At 36.1% G+C, this 12,657-nt stretch overlaps 1 protein-coding gene across 4 annotated transcripts in view; it reads left to right on the forward strand.

Moving 5' to 3' along the window:
* LOC109091295 (sodium-driven chloride bicarbonate exchanger-like) overlaps window positions 1-12,657 on the forward strand; it is a 39,963-nt gene that overhangs the window by 14,904 nt on the left and 12,402 nt on the right. For 3 of the 4 annotated variants that reach the window (XM_042766162.1, XM_042766163.1, XM_042766164.1), the window contains 9 exons: window positions 4,217-4,298; window positions 7,245-7,388; window positions 7,481-7,619; window positions 8,797-8,957; window positions 10,207-10,395; window positions 11,615-11,703; window positions 11,909-12,066; window positions 12,187-12,274; window positions 12,376-12,522. In XM_042766162.1, coding sequence (XP_042622096.1) covers window positions 4,217-4,298; window positions 7,245-7,388; window positions 7,481-7,619; window positions 8,797-8,957; window positions 10,207-10,395; window positions 11,615-11,703; window positions 11,909-12,066; window positions 12,187-12,274; window positions 12,376-12,522 — 1,197 coding nt within the window. Of the gene's footprint in view, window positions 1-4,216; window positions 4,299-7,244; window positions 7,389-7,480; window positions 7,620-8,796; window positions 8,958-10,206; window positions 10,396-10,500; window positions 10,756-11,614; window positions 11,704-11,908; window positions 12,067-12,186; window positions 12,275-12,375; window positions 12,523-12,657 lie in introns of all 4 variants that reach the window. The other variant, XM_042766165.1, reaches the window with a different exon arrangement.

The following is a 12,657-nucleotide window of genomic DNA, read 5'->3' on the forward strand; positions in this document are numbered from 1 at the left end:
GAGGGCAGCAAGAGGGTGACACTGGAAAGGATGAAGTGCTGGAGATATTCTCTGGCAGCTGTTACAGTATCTTCTGGTTCTGGGGGATGTTGGACAGCTAGGTTTTGGACTTTAGTTTTGTCAATATAAACATTTTAGGCTCAACAACTCAAATAAAACATTTCCTGAATATCATTTTGTTTCATCAGACTCCAGATATTGAGCATTTCTCTGTTAATTCACATCTTTATGTCTTTATATAGTCGAAAAAACAATGATGAACAACAGCAAATTAAATTAAGCGTGAAGCTAATTTTATTTCCCTGACCTATCATGGGAATCTGAAAAGGGGGCACTGCATACTGTACAATAATAGAGTCAGGTGGAGAGGGATTGGAAAGTGATGGAATCTGTATCAGCTTAAATATTTAGATTTTTTTCTTTTATTCAGAATAACATGCAATGATAATCTGTGCACAAACAGACCAAAAACATGTAATAAAAATAAAAAAAGATGGTAAATATTGATGTCATTCTGATTTCATGTTGACTTAAGCAACATTAATGTCTTTAAGCCTGTGGAAATGCTGTGTGTGTTTGTTTGTGTTTGTGGAAGACGGAGTGGAATCTGTTTTTAAGTATAAAATGAGGTCAGGATGTTTTTTTATTTTTATTTTTTTTTTAAATATTTAATGGGAAAAACGCAGTGGGATTCATGGCTGTTGTAGTGACTCTTTTACTTCCCATGAAAGTACATTCACAGTTATATTCACTATTTTCAATTATTTTGATCATTTGTGATTTTGCTAGAGCTTAAATATGTATATATATATATATATATATATATATATATATATATATATATATATATATATATATATATATATATATACATATACACGCACAATAAAAAATACACTAATTGTTCATATAAACCAACTGGTAGCCCTAGTTTTTACATAAAAATAAAATAAATAAAGCTCTAAATTGCTCTGCTCTGTATGAAACCAGCATGTGAGAGTGACCCCAATCCCTCCCTCACCCCTGTGCTGCATGTGTGTAAATCTGTGTCCACATGTGAGAATCTGCTTCATCATTATTCAACACGAGCAGCCGCGGTCATGTGATTCTGTGCACGGCACGCTGCTTAGGCTGAGAGGGGCCGAACGATGGAAGGACATAAAATGGAATACAAAAAGAGGAAATGGAAAAAGGAAAAAAGAAAGTGTGAAAGATTAGGGATGATGAACGAGGGGGATCTCAGATATAATGTCACACCTCAGCTGTAGACAGGAAACTGCGTATTAATATAAAGAGGATCAGTCCTGCGGGGCACACTGTTAGCTTTCATTAGGGAGGTCTGAACACACAAGGGGGACGCGAACGTGTGTGTGTGTGTGTGTGTGTGTGTGTGTTTTCATATATTTGCACAGGTGTTATTCCCATCAAACAATGTCTACAGTTTTTTCCCCTCCATTTCATTATGTGTCGTACTAATGACGTGTGTGCCAGACGTGTTGATGAGTTATCAGAATATCTGTGTGCACGTGTGTCCTTCATCTCTCCTCCAAGAACAAGATGGAGAGATTAGGGCTCATTTTGATGACATCACAGGCAGACTGAATGGAGCTTCCCATGAGCCTTCTGGGCTGAGTTGCCATGGTAATCTATATAGATCACCCTGGATTCCCATTTATGGTTTTTTTTGCAGGTGTGAGTGTGACCACACACACACACACGGATGCACCACAGCTCAAGAAAATGACTCACCTTGTCAGTGATGCTCTGAGATTGTTTCTTTTATTGGACAAGCATCACTGTTATTAATGCTGTGCTTTAACACTAGAGCATTTGATGCGGGCCTGAGTCTGCATAGTAACTGCATAGCAACTCACTAAAAACACTTAACAAACCTAAGCAATTAAAAACTTGTTCTTGAGGCAGTCACATCAGTACAACTTCAGTGATGATTTGCGGGTGAAGTGTCCATGTCAATATTGATCAATGCTGCAAATTTGTGTTCAAGTGCACACAATTGAATCTGCTGTGAAAATCATGTGGGGAACCAATCCTTCTCGCAGTATTTCATATTGCACAGTTCCTATAGAGATGACATGGTTTGCCCTCTGAATTTGCCGCCTAATTAGGAGTGATGTGTTTCATCCATGTAGGAATCTGTTTAGGAGTTAAAGGAATAGTTCACCCAAAAATGAAAATTTGTTAATTTACATAATTCTTAGGTGAAACCGTGGTCCTTGGTGATTCATAAAATGCCAGTCTGCTGCTGCCTGTCTTTGAGAATTAAAAAAAAAAAAAAAAATTATTACCAGTGACTCCTGACAATATATTGAGGTCTTATGAAGCAAAGAGATCGGTCTGTGCAAGAAACTGAATATTATTTACAACATTATTACCTGTAATCCACAGCCTCAGGCAAACAGGAAAATATTTTATTTTTTTCCACAAGCTGGTTCTTTTGAAGAGTTCGTTTCTGTGATCTGGTTCAATTCACTAGGCTGTATATGTAATAATGCAATGACGTAATAATATACACAATTATATTATTAAAGCACCCAATAATGTTGTGAAACGTGGATGTTTTACATGCTGACGTGTATAAAGTGAATAAACTTGTCTTCATCGGCTCACCTTTTTACACAAACAATGAGAAACCATAAAAACGTTTACTCAGTTCGGTGACTGTTGGAGTAACTGGAGTAAACCAGCATCATAGGATCAGTTACGCCAGTATTTTGACTCATGAGTTGGAGTGACTGTCAGGCATGTCGAAAGTGAGTAACTTGTAGATCTGTGCTGCTCGAGCTGCAACCTGTTTTCAACGGTTCAGTCCAATTTGGTGAACTGATTCATCTAGTTCACTAAAAAGAGCCAGTTCAAAAGAATGATTTGTTCATGAACCAGTCATCACTTCGGAGCATTTGCCTGAACCTCTGGATTACAGGTAATCATTTTGTAAATAATTTTCAGTTTGATGTGATATGCTTAACATGCTTTTTTATTCTCAAACACTGGCAGCCTCTGACTCTCAATTTATGAACTGCCAAGGGCTGCTGTTTCAGCTTAAAAACTTCTTTACTGTTCTGCTCTAGAAAAAAAGCCACCTATATCTTGGATGGCCTGAGGGTGAGTAAATTAACAAAAATTATTTTGGGTGAACTGTTCCTTTCACATAGAACAGTATGATTCCTTGTTTCCTCAAATATGCACTGTGGTGGTCGAACAAACCAAACCTGCAACAAATGCTAGCTTCCTAGGATGCTCATGAGAAAGTGATTAGTTACACCTGATTGTGTTTACAGGTCATTTTTAGGAGGGGGGTGATCCTTTTTCCAACTCAATGATCAACCATCCATAATGCCAATGTTCTTTCTCCGCTCAGGTACAAGCGGATCATCTCACAGTCATCTATGCATTTAAAATGATAATTTTTAGCCAGATGTTACTGTAAAGATGTGCAGCTGATTATGTGCGAGTGGTTGTTTACCTTGATAAATCATATGAGTGAATACTCCATCCATACTGGACTATGGCTGGTCTGTACTCAGAGCCACAGGCTTGTGAGATTTTGGCTTTACAAGGGACTACAACAATGTCATTTATGTTCTGGGGACAACTAGCGGCAGGCCATGCTAGTTGTCATGGAAACTGTCTGCTAAGGTTAGGCAGAGGGCTGCTAATTTTGGGATGTCATCCAATGGTGGTGTGAGAGGGAATGAGAGGGTCTGTCTGTTATGGCCTCAGTGTGGCATGTAATAAGCATTTACAATATGTAATGTAATAAACATTTATAATCTTGCAAAAATCTATATTTTAAATGAATAAAGAATTTTATTAGCAAGGATGCATTCAATTGAATAAACGTTGATCAGGTTTTCCGCAAATATATTAAGCAGCGCAACTGTTTTCAGCGTTTACAATGTACATTACAATGATTTCTGAAGGATCATGTGACACTGAAGACTGGAGCAATGATGCAGAAAATCCAGCTTCGCCATCTCAGGAATAAATTACATTTACAAATATGTTAACAATACTATTACAGACCTCAGATTATTAAAATGTTAATAATATTATTACAGACTGTCTATGTGTTTATAAGTGTAAAGTTCTGCTTTCCATATGCTTTGCCATATTTCATAAAATGGACTGTTGGATAAGTTATCTGTTAGTTATGTATGTGTAACTGTGTGTTTAATAACAGTGTTGTGTTTTGCAGAGAAATGATGAGGAAGCCGTGCTGGACAGAGGTGGGACTCGGTCCATGCTGAAAACCAATTTCGAGAAAGAGGAGCTGGAAGGTAAATGAAGCTTTTTAAACACACACTCTAACCCCGGAGTCAAACACACTGCCTGATGAATTAATATTTAAAAATAAAATTATAAAATTATAAAACAAATAAAATTATGCTTAAAAAACATTCATTTAAATTTATCATATCAGCAGTTATAGTTTTTAGTCACTATCTGAATATTAGTTATTAAAGCTGCATAAAGTTGATTCTAAACATTATTAGCTCCAGAAACTTCAAATTTGATTTCAGCAGACATGTGGCATGCTTTAAACACACGCAAACAAACGTTTTGTAGAATTGCGCCCTACATTTCAGACAACAGAGAAGGAGAGAGGAAATGAATCCACTGTTTGACATTAGCTGTTCTTAGTCCTGAGGAAATATTCCATTTAGAGAAACATTTCATTCCAGCTCCTTCACACACACACTTGGAGCCTCCTCCATCCTTACTAGCTTTAACCATCTGTTTTACCATAAATTATGTACCATTTTCAGAAATGAGACTGGTAACCATAGATTAACATTGTTTATGTTTGGGTTTGCCTCAGAGAAGATTATTGTGAGATAAAGTTTAAAATATGAAACAAAGTCAAAATGAAATATATAAATGTGAAATTGAGAGATATCAAATCAGTTACCTCAAATGCAAAAAATGGGCATCCATATGGGTCCCCTGAGACCTAAAATTGAATATTATAAGTAGATTTATATATATATATATATATACCTTGGAAGATATTGGAAATATTAATATATGATGTAAAAGATACAATTAACAAAGAGTTAAAATTTGTTAAAGAGATAGTTCACAAAAACCCAATATAACAAAATATTTTGAAGATTTTGTTATTTATTTAAAGGAATTGAATAAATAAAAGATTCAATGAATTTAGGGGAAAGAAGAAAAAGAAATAGGAACAGTAAAAGAAGAATTAGATGTGAACTGTTTGCAAATAATATTTTAATTTTAAAATATGCACCCATTCAGTCTTATTCAATTGCCTAATACTGTATGTTAAAAAATGCAAAATAGAAAAATGCTTCTTGCCTCATGACATTCAATGTAAATTACATGAATCACAAAGATGCCAGCCCATATTTTCAATTCAAAATGGCAAAAGTTTAAAATTTTGCATCACTGGATATTCCTGTTGGTAGTTTAATAATTCTATATTAAAACAGTTGACAAATATTAAATAATTAGCTACTTAGATTTTACCTTGCACTCTTTTGCACATTTTAAAACCTGTCATACCTGGCTTCTGTGATCAGTAAAGCCTGCCTTCTTTGATTTGATTTGCCATCTTAATCATTTTGACAAGCACTGTTAGTCCACGTAGGCAGGCCTGCCTGAAAATACACCTTTTAAATCTTTTTGTCAAATACTGTCAAATGTCAAATATTGAGGGTACACTTTGGCCATTTCTAATTATTATATCCAAGTCCTTGTAACTGCTCTGAATTAAGTGTTTAGAGGACGTTTCACTGATGTAAAAGAAAGTGATTCAGCTTTGTATGAATAACCACATGGCCACACAAACCCTTACCTCAAGGCTGCTGGGGGAAGATATCGGTGAAGGTAATGAGATAAAAGCACACGTGTGTGTTTGTCTCGGCCCTGGAGGTCTTTATCACTTATTTAGTCGCTAAATTGCATGACTGAGTGAGCCAGTGAAACTAAAGCTTATTAGAGTGTGTATCTCTAAAGAGTGAGACGGTGGTGGTATTAAAAACTAATGAGGTGATTCAGAAGACACAGTCAGCATCGACCTTATTTCTATATGAGATCGTGTGCTCTGCTTTGATCGCCATCTGTCTGCTTCACACACTTAAGTCGTGAGGTAAAGGACTGTTTTGTGTCTCCTGCTTCTCCGTGTCAGTGCCCAGAGCTGGAATCACACAAGCACACATATGTGCTCTCTCTCCACAGACACACACTGTCAGGCTGTCAGGCATGGAGGGAGAGAGAGAGAGAGAGAGAGACTGAGAGAGATTTAATGCTATAGTTTAATCTGAGACTGTAAACAAGAACAGAAACACAAAGTACAGAACTGCCAATTCTAATTATATGACTGCAGAGATTGGATCTTGCACAACAGAACATCCGCTACACACTTTAAGATGAAGGAATAAAGAAGGTGTTTTTCATTAAAGAAGCAGTTCACCCGAAAAAAAAAAATAAATAAATAAAAAAAAAAAAATCATAATTTGGTCACTCTCATATTGATTCAGAACACCATGACTTTCTTGCATGGAAAATTAAAAGCATCCAGTAACAGTGATTAAGACAACATTTTTTCCAAAAAAGAAATGATTAGTTTTTAGACTATAGTTTTACTAAAGTCTGTGAACACTAATAATACATACATATACACACAAGACTAAATGTAGAATACTGTAGAATTTTATTTCTCACTGTTATAAAAACTAGGGCTTTTATTAAATTAAAAATCATGATTAATCTCATTATTTCCGACTGGTCGATTTCACAGCCCTGTTGTGTTTATAATTGCGCTTTTGCAAACTATTCTAACTCAAATTTTCCCAATTGTTTAAAAAAAGATCTTATATAAGTAGTGTTCACTTGTGAAGATTATCTTGATGAACAACATGTGTAAGAATGATACACTTTTGTTGGTCACAGTGCTCATTTTCTGCAGTAGCCAATGGAAAAATCCTATTGGCTTTTTGTTCGAAGGAACCACTATGGAAGAAAAATAATGACAAATGTCTTTGAAACAAAAAAGCATGTTGAAAACAAGACAGTTAGTGCAATTCAACATGCTTTTTCGTTTCAAAGACAACATATTCCATAATATGTTTTATTCCATAAACCAGGGTGATGCGAAACTCCAGGTTGGCCTACAAAAATATGTAATTACTGAAGAGCTCTGTAGCTATTTTGTTTAGGATGTTTTGTGATAACTGGCCTCTTCTGATTGTCCCTGGCAGGCCACCGTACCCTCTACATTGGCGTGCACGTACCTCTGGGTCGGAGGTCACACAGACGGCATCGTCACCATGGACACCGCCACAGTAAGAGGTCACGGGAGAGAGACTCTGGAACCGAGGATGGCAGAGAATCTCCTTCATACAGTAAGTCTGTCACTCTACCAGGATAAATAAAAAACTTGGAGTGAAAAAGTACAGAGATAAAAAAAATGAAATGTCTCTCTGTTTCTCTGTAGCAGACACGCCGTCTCAGCGTGTTCAGTTCCTGCTGGGAATGGAGGATGACGAGGAACACATTCCTCACGCTCTCTTCACCGAGCTGGACGAAATCTGCCTGAAAGAGGGAGAGGATGCGGAATGGAAAGAGACAGCCAGGTACAAGTACACACACACAGAGGACACACAGGGACAAAATTGTGAGAAAATTATCATCGTTATAAAAAATACAACAAAATAATATGTATATATATAAAATAATATGTATATATATATATATAAAAGTTTGTGTTTACATAATATATGTGTGTACTGTGCATATTTATTATGTGAATATAAATACACACATACATGTATATTTAAGAAATATTTACATGTATGTGTACACACACACATATTTATACATACAGTATATGCATTTATGTATATCACATATACACAGCACACGCACATATATTTTGTAAACACAAACTATTATTTTGGATGCAATTAATGGATTTGACAGCCCTATATATATATATATATATATATATATATATATATATATATATATATATATACATATATTAGATATATATATATATATATATATATATTATATATATATATATATATATATATATATATATATATATATATATATATATATATATATATATATATATATATATATATATATATATATATATATATATATATGTATATATATATATATATACATATATGTATATATATATATGCTACAAAATAAAAATAATTTATGAAATTAATATTAATTACTTTTTTAAATATTACTTATTAAAATATATGATATAATATATAACTATAACAAGTTATAAAATAGACATGTATTATATTAAATATGATAAAATATAATGTTACATATTATTAAATTTATTTATTTATTTTATTATAATTTTATTTTATAAAATTTTCTAAATTATATTGTAATCAAAATTATAGTATTATAGTGAAACATTAAGTTATATTAAATTAAACCAAAATTCAAACCCAAAAAGACTTTCCTCATTTCAGAAGTCCAACAAACGGCACTACAAAGAGGGTTTTTATTACCTGTCAGAAACAAACAGTAGAGTGAGATTACTGCAAAATAAAATGGTTTCAAATCAATATATCGAGAGTGCACCTACTTAAGGGCAACATTTGTGGTTTGGAATAGCAGATAGGTGTATATCCATTACAACTACTGCAATACATGATTGTGGTACTGTAGCTAAAAGAGAAAAATAATTTAATAGTCTTTCTGATTGACGCTCTCTCTTTTTCTCCCACTCTTCTTCTTATCTTCTCTCTCCTGTCTCTTATTGGTCCGTAGATGGCTGAAGTTTGAGGAGGATGTAGAAGACGGAGGGGAAAGGTGGAGTAAGCCATATGTGGCTACTCTTTCCCTTCACAGTCTGTTTGAGCTGCGGAGCTGTATCCTCAACGGCACTGTCATGCTGGACATGAGGGCCAACTCACTGGAGGAGATCGCAGGTACAGAGTCTGAAAACATTCTTCAGTCTAGATCTGCCTTCCTTAAGGATCCAAAGCAATCAGCATTTCAATTACTAGGATTAGCTGTTTTCTCATTTCAGTTAGCAATATACAGTAGACCCATTCAGCGTGTGTCCCAATTAGCATAGCATGCAAGATTAGATTTTTGCATCCCAAATGATAGTAAATTTAAAATAATGTGCCACATGTGCTGTTGATATCATTTTTAGGTTGGAATTTCACAATCTGTGCATGGTTTTTTGACTAATATGCTAATGCATTCCAACAACTCTTAACAAATCAGAAGAGGAGTTTGTGATGGTTCTCTTTCAACCTTTTTTTAGTTAAAGTAGCAATCAATGACAAACCAGTAAGATTTTTTATGTTTTCTAAATGAGTGTCTTATGCTTATCAAGGCTGCATTTATTTGATCAAAAATACAGTAAAATAGTGATACTGTAAAATAGTATTACAATCCTTCAGAAAACATTTCTAATATGCTGATTTATTATCAATGTTGGAAACTGCTGTGCTGCTTAAAGGGTTACTCCACCCCAAAATGGAAATTTTGTCATTAATCACTTACCCCCATGTCGTTCCAAACCCGTAAAAACTTTGTTCGTCTTCGGAACACAATATAAGATATTTTGGATGAAAACCAGGAGGCCTCTGACTGTCCCATAGACTGCCAAGTAAATAACAGTGTCAAGGTCCAGAAAAGGTATGAAAGTCAAAAAGTGTTCCCGTCGCTTCATATAACCCAGATTGCACGTCTGATGGCAGATGGAGTATTCTGACGACGACTTTCATACCTTTTCTGGACCTTGCCACTGTTATTTACTTGGCAGTCTATGGGACAGTCACAGGCCTCCCGGTTTTCATCCAAAAAATCTTAAATTGTGTTCCGAGGATGAACAAAGTTTTTACGGGTTTGAAACGACATGGGGGTAAGTGATTAATGACAAAATTTTCATTTCGGGGTGGAGTATCCCTTTAATCTTTTTTTCAGGACTCTTTGATGAATAAAATGATGAACAGCATTTATTCAAAATAGAAATCATTTGTTACAATATACACTGCTGTTCAAAAGTTTGGGGTCAGTACTTTTTTTTTTGAGAGAGAAATTAATACTTTTATTCAGCAAGGATATGTTAAATAAATAAAATGTGATAGTAAAGACTTGTATTGTTATATTTTGGTAGTGTATATCACATATAATTTTCTTTATTTATTGTTTTTTATTTTAAAGATATGGTTTTGGACCAGCACGAGATGTCAGGTTCTGTAGGAGAGGAGGTGAGGAAGAAGATTCGAAATGCTCTCCTTAAACAGCATCACCATCAGAACCAGAAGAAACTGGCTAACCGGATCCCCATCGTACGCTCTTTCGCAGATATCGGCAGGAAGCAGTCCGAACCGCACTCAATGGATAAGAATGGTACTGCTCCACATACTCCAGCAAATGCATTCTTCTACATTTGCCATGCATCTGTCTTATTTTTCTTTTTGATGGTGTGTCTGTCTCTCTGTCTGTGTATCCTAGTTATCATCACGACCCATTCGCTCCCCAGTCCCCTCTCCTCTCTCTGGTCTAGGTTCAGCAACAATGTGAGAAACAGACAGGTGCTCTTATGTCCAGCCTGGTCCCTCCGCTGTCCCAAGTGTCTGTCAGCTCCTCATAAACCCCACCCATGCCCTTCTGCACAAAAAACCCACATCCCCTTCAGCAAACGACTAAGCTCGCATTACAGCTACCACGTCATTCCCACCCTCAATCCTGAAGAAGAGCCACCACCAGGCAATATGATCATATATTCGCCTGTACTTTTATGGCACAGTCACATTATTGAAATTTTAAGAGCAAAAAAGGTCCATTCTCAATAGTGTAGCAATGTATGAAGCACAGCTCACAAAGTAGTCACTGTCAAACCAAGCAGCTTTCTATCGGTCAGTGCAACGAATTTGTGTGACCAACTTAAATCTGATGTGACATCTGTGTGAGAGATTTTTTTACCCTCACAAGAAATTCCTGAGCATGTGGATTCATAGTAAACTGACTGGATTTTGCTCATGAAAATTCGCTGAACAGCACTGACTGTGACTGTACCTTAACACATAGATATGGAATATCTAGATACAATAGTCTGATGATACCATGTCAGTTTAATTGCATATGTTTATGGGCGGCTTGCATATGTCTTGGCTTTTCCAATATGGAGGACTTGCTAATGTTATCATGGTAATTAGCAACAGTTTATTCAGAGTCATTTCAGGTATTCCATATCAGTGCTCTAACCAACAATAAACATAGCATTAGCATAGAATTTAACAACGTAGTGTTGCATTTAACCACATAGGAAGTAGTACTGGGATTTGTTGTAGACTTTTAAATTTGCAACCTCATCTAATTGTATCTACACTACTTCTAGATTTAGTTTTTAAAATTGAATAAGATTTAGACAGTACTAGGAGGTTTGTAAGTGACCTCCTTAACATGAACATGTTCAACATGACCTCCTTTTTTTAACCAAGTAAGTGTGCCTAGGTCTTCATCTCCATGACCGTAACATCACTGCCTTTCTTCAAAACAATTGAATCTGTTATATGATGGTCTGTTATTTATTTCCTGTTTGGTATGATTGCTGCACCGCTTCCAGGTCAGATGGTGTCTCCTCAGGCTCAGCCCACCACAACTGAAGGACGTTCGGATGGCAGTCGTGAGAACAGTGCTGTTGACTTCAGCAAAGTAAGAATGACATTCCAGACAGAAGTAAATCTTACTCTGGAACTTAAATATACAATCATACACTACTGTTCAAATGTTTGGGGGCAGTAAGCTTCTTGAGCATCAAGTCATCATATTAGAATGCTCTCTGAAGGATTTGAGTAATGTCTACTGAAAAATCATCTTTGCTAACTCAGGAATCACAACATATTTTTTGTGCCTGCAGATAGACCTCCACTTCATGAAGAAGATCCCACCAGGAGCTGAGGCATCCAACATCTTGGTGGGTGAGCTGGAGTTTCTAGAGAAACCTGTGGTGGCCTTCATCCGTTTGTCCCCTGCTGTGCTGCTCAACGGACTGGCAGAGGTCCCCATTACCACCAGGTAAGAGCAATATATCTGTGCACAAAACTCATGAAACATATTAATTTCTCAGTCGTTCAAGTTCATTTTGTGGAGCGGTGTGCCTCAGAGTTCACTACTAAGTCCTTTGTCATTGTGCAGGTTTCTCTTCATTCTGCTGGGGCCCTTGGGGAAAGGGCCTCAGTACCATGAGATTGGTCGCTCTATCGCCACGCTAATGACAGACGAGGTCAGTACTATGCACAATACTGTTTATTTCTGTCCATTATGATTTACTATAGGTAGCAGGCTGTTATATTTGCTAATTTCACCTGAACGTCTCTTCTCCAGGTGTTTCATGATGTGGCTTATAAAGCAAAGGATCGTTCTGACCTTGTGGCAGGAATTGATGAGTTTTTGGACCAGGTGACTGTGCTGCCTCCAGGCGAGTGGGATCCCACCATCAGAATAGAGCCACCCAAAAGCGTGCCCTCACAGGTGAGAAAGTCCTCAAACTCCATGCACTGATTCATCACGGATGTGGACTTTAGTGATGCACAGAAATTTCAGAAAATTAAAATATTCAGCCAAAAATGAATTTTCGGTTTTGGATAAAACAGTTTTCGAGGGCTG

Source organism: Cyprinus carpio, chromosome A11 (genome assembly GCF_018340385.1).
Source record: "Cyprinus carpio isolate SPL01 chromosome A11, ASM1834038v1, whole genome shotgun sequence".
In the NCBI taxonomy this organism is placed as follows: domain Eukaryota; kingdom Metazoa; phylum Chordata; class Actinopteri; order Cypriniformes; family Cyprinidae; genus Cyprinus; species Cyprinus carpio.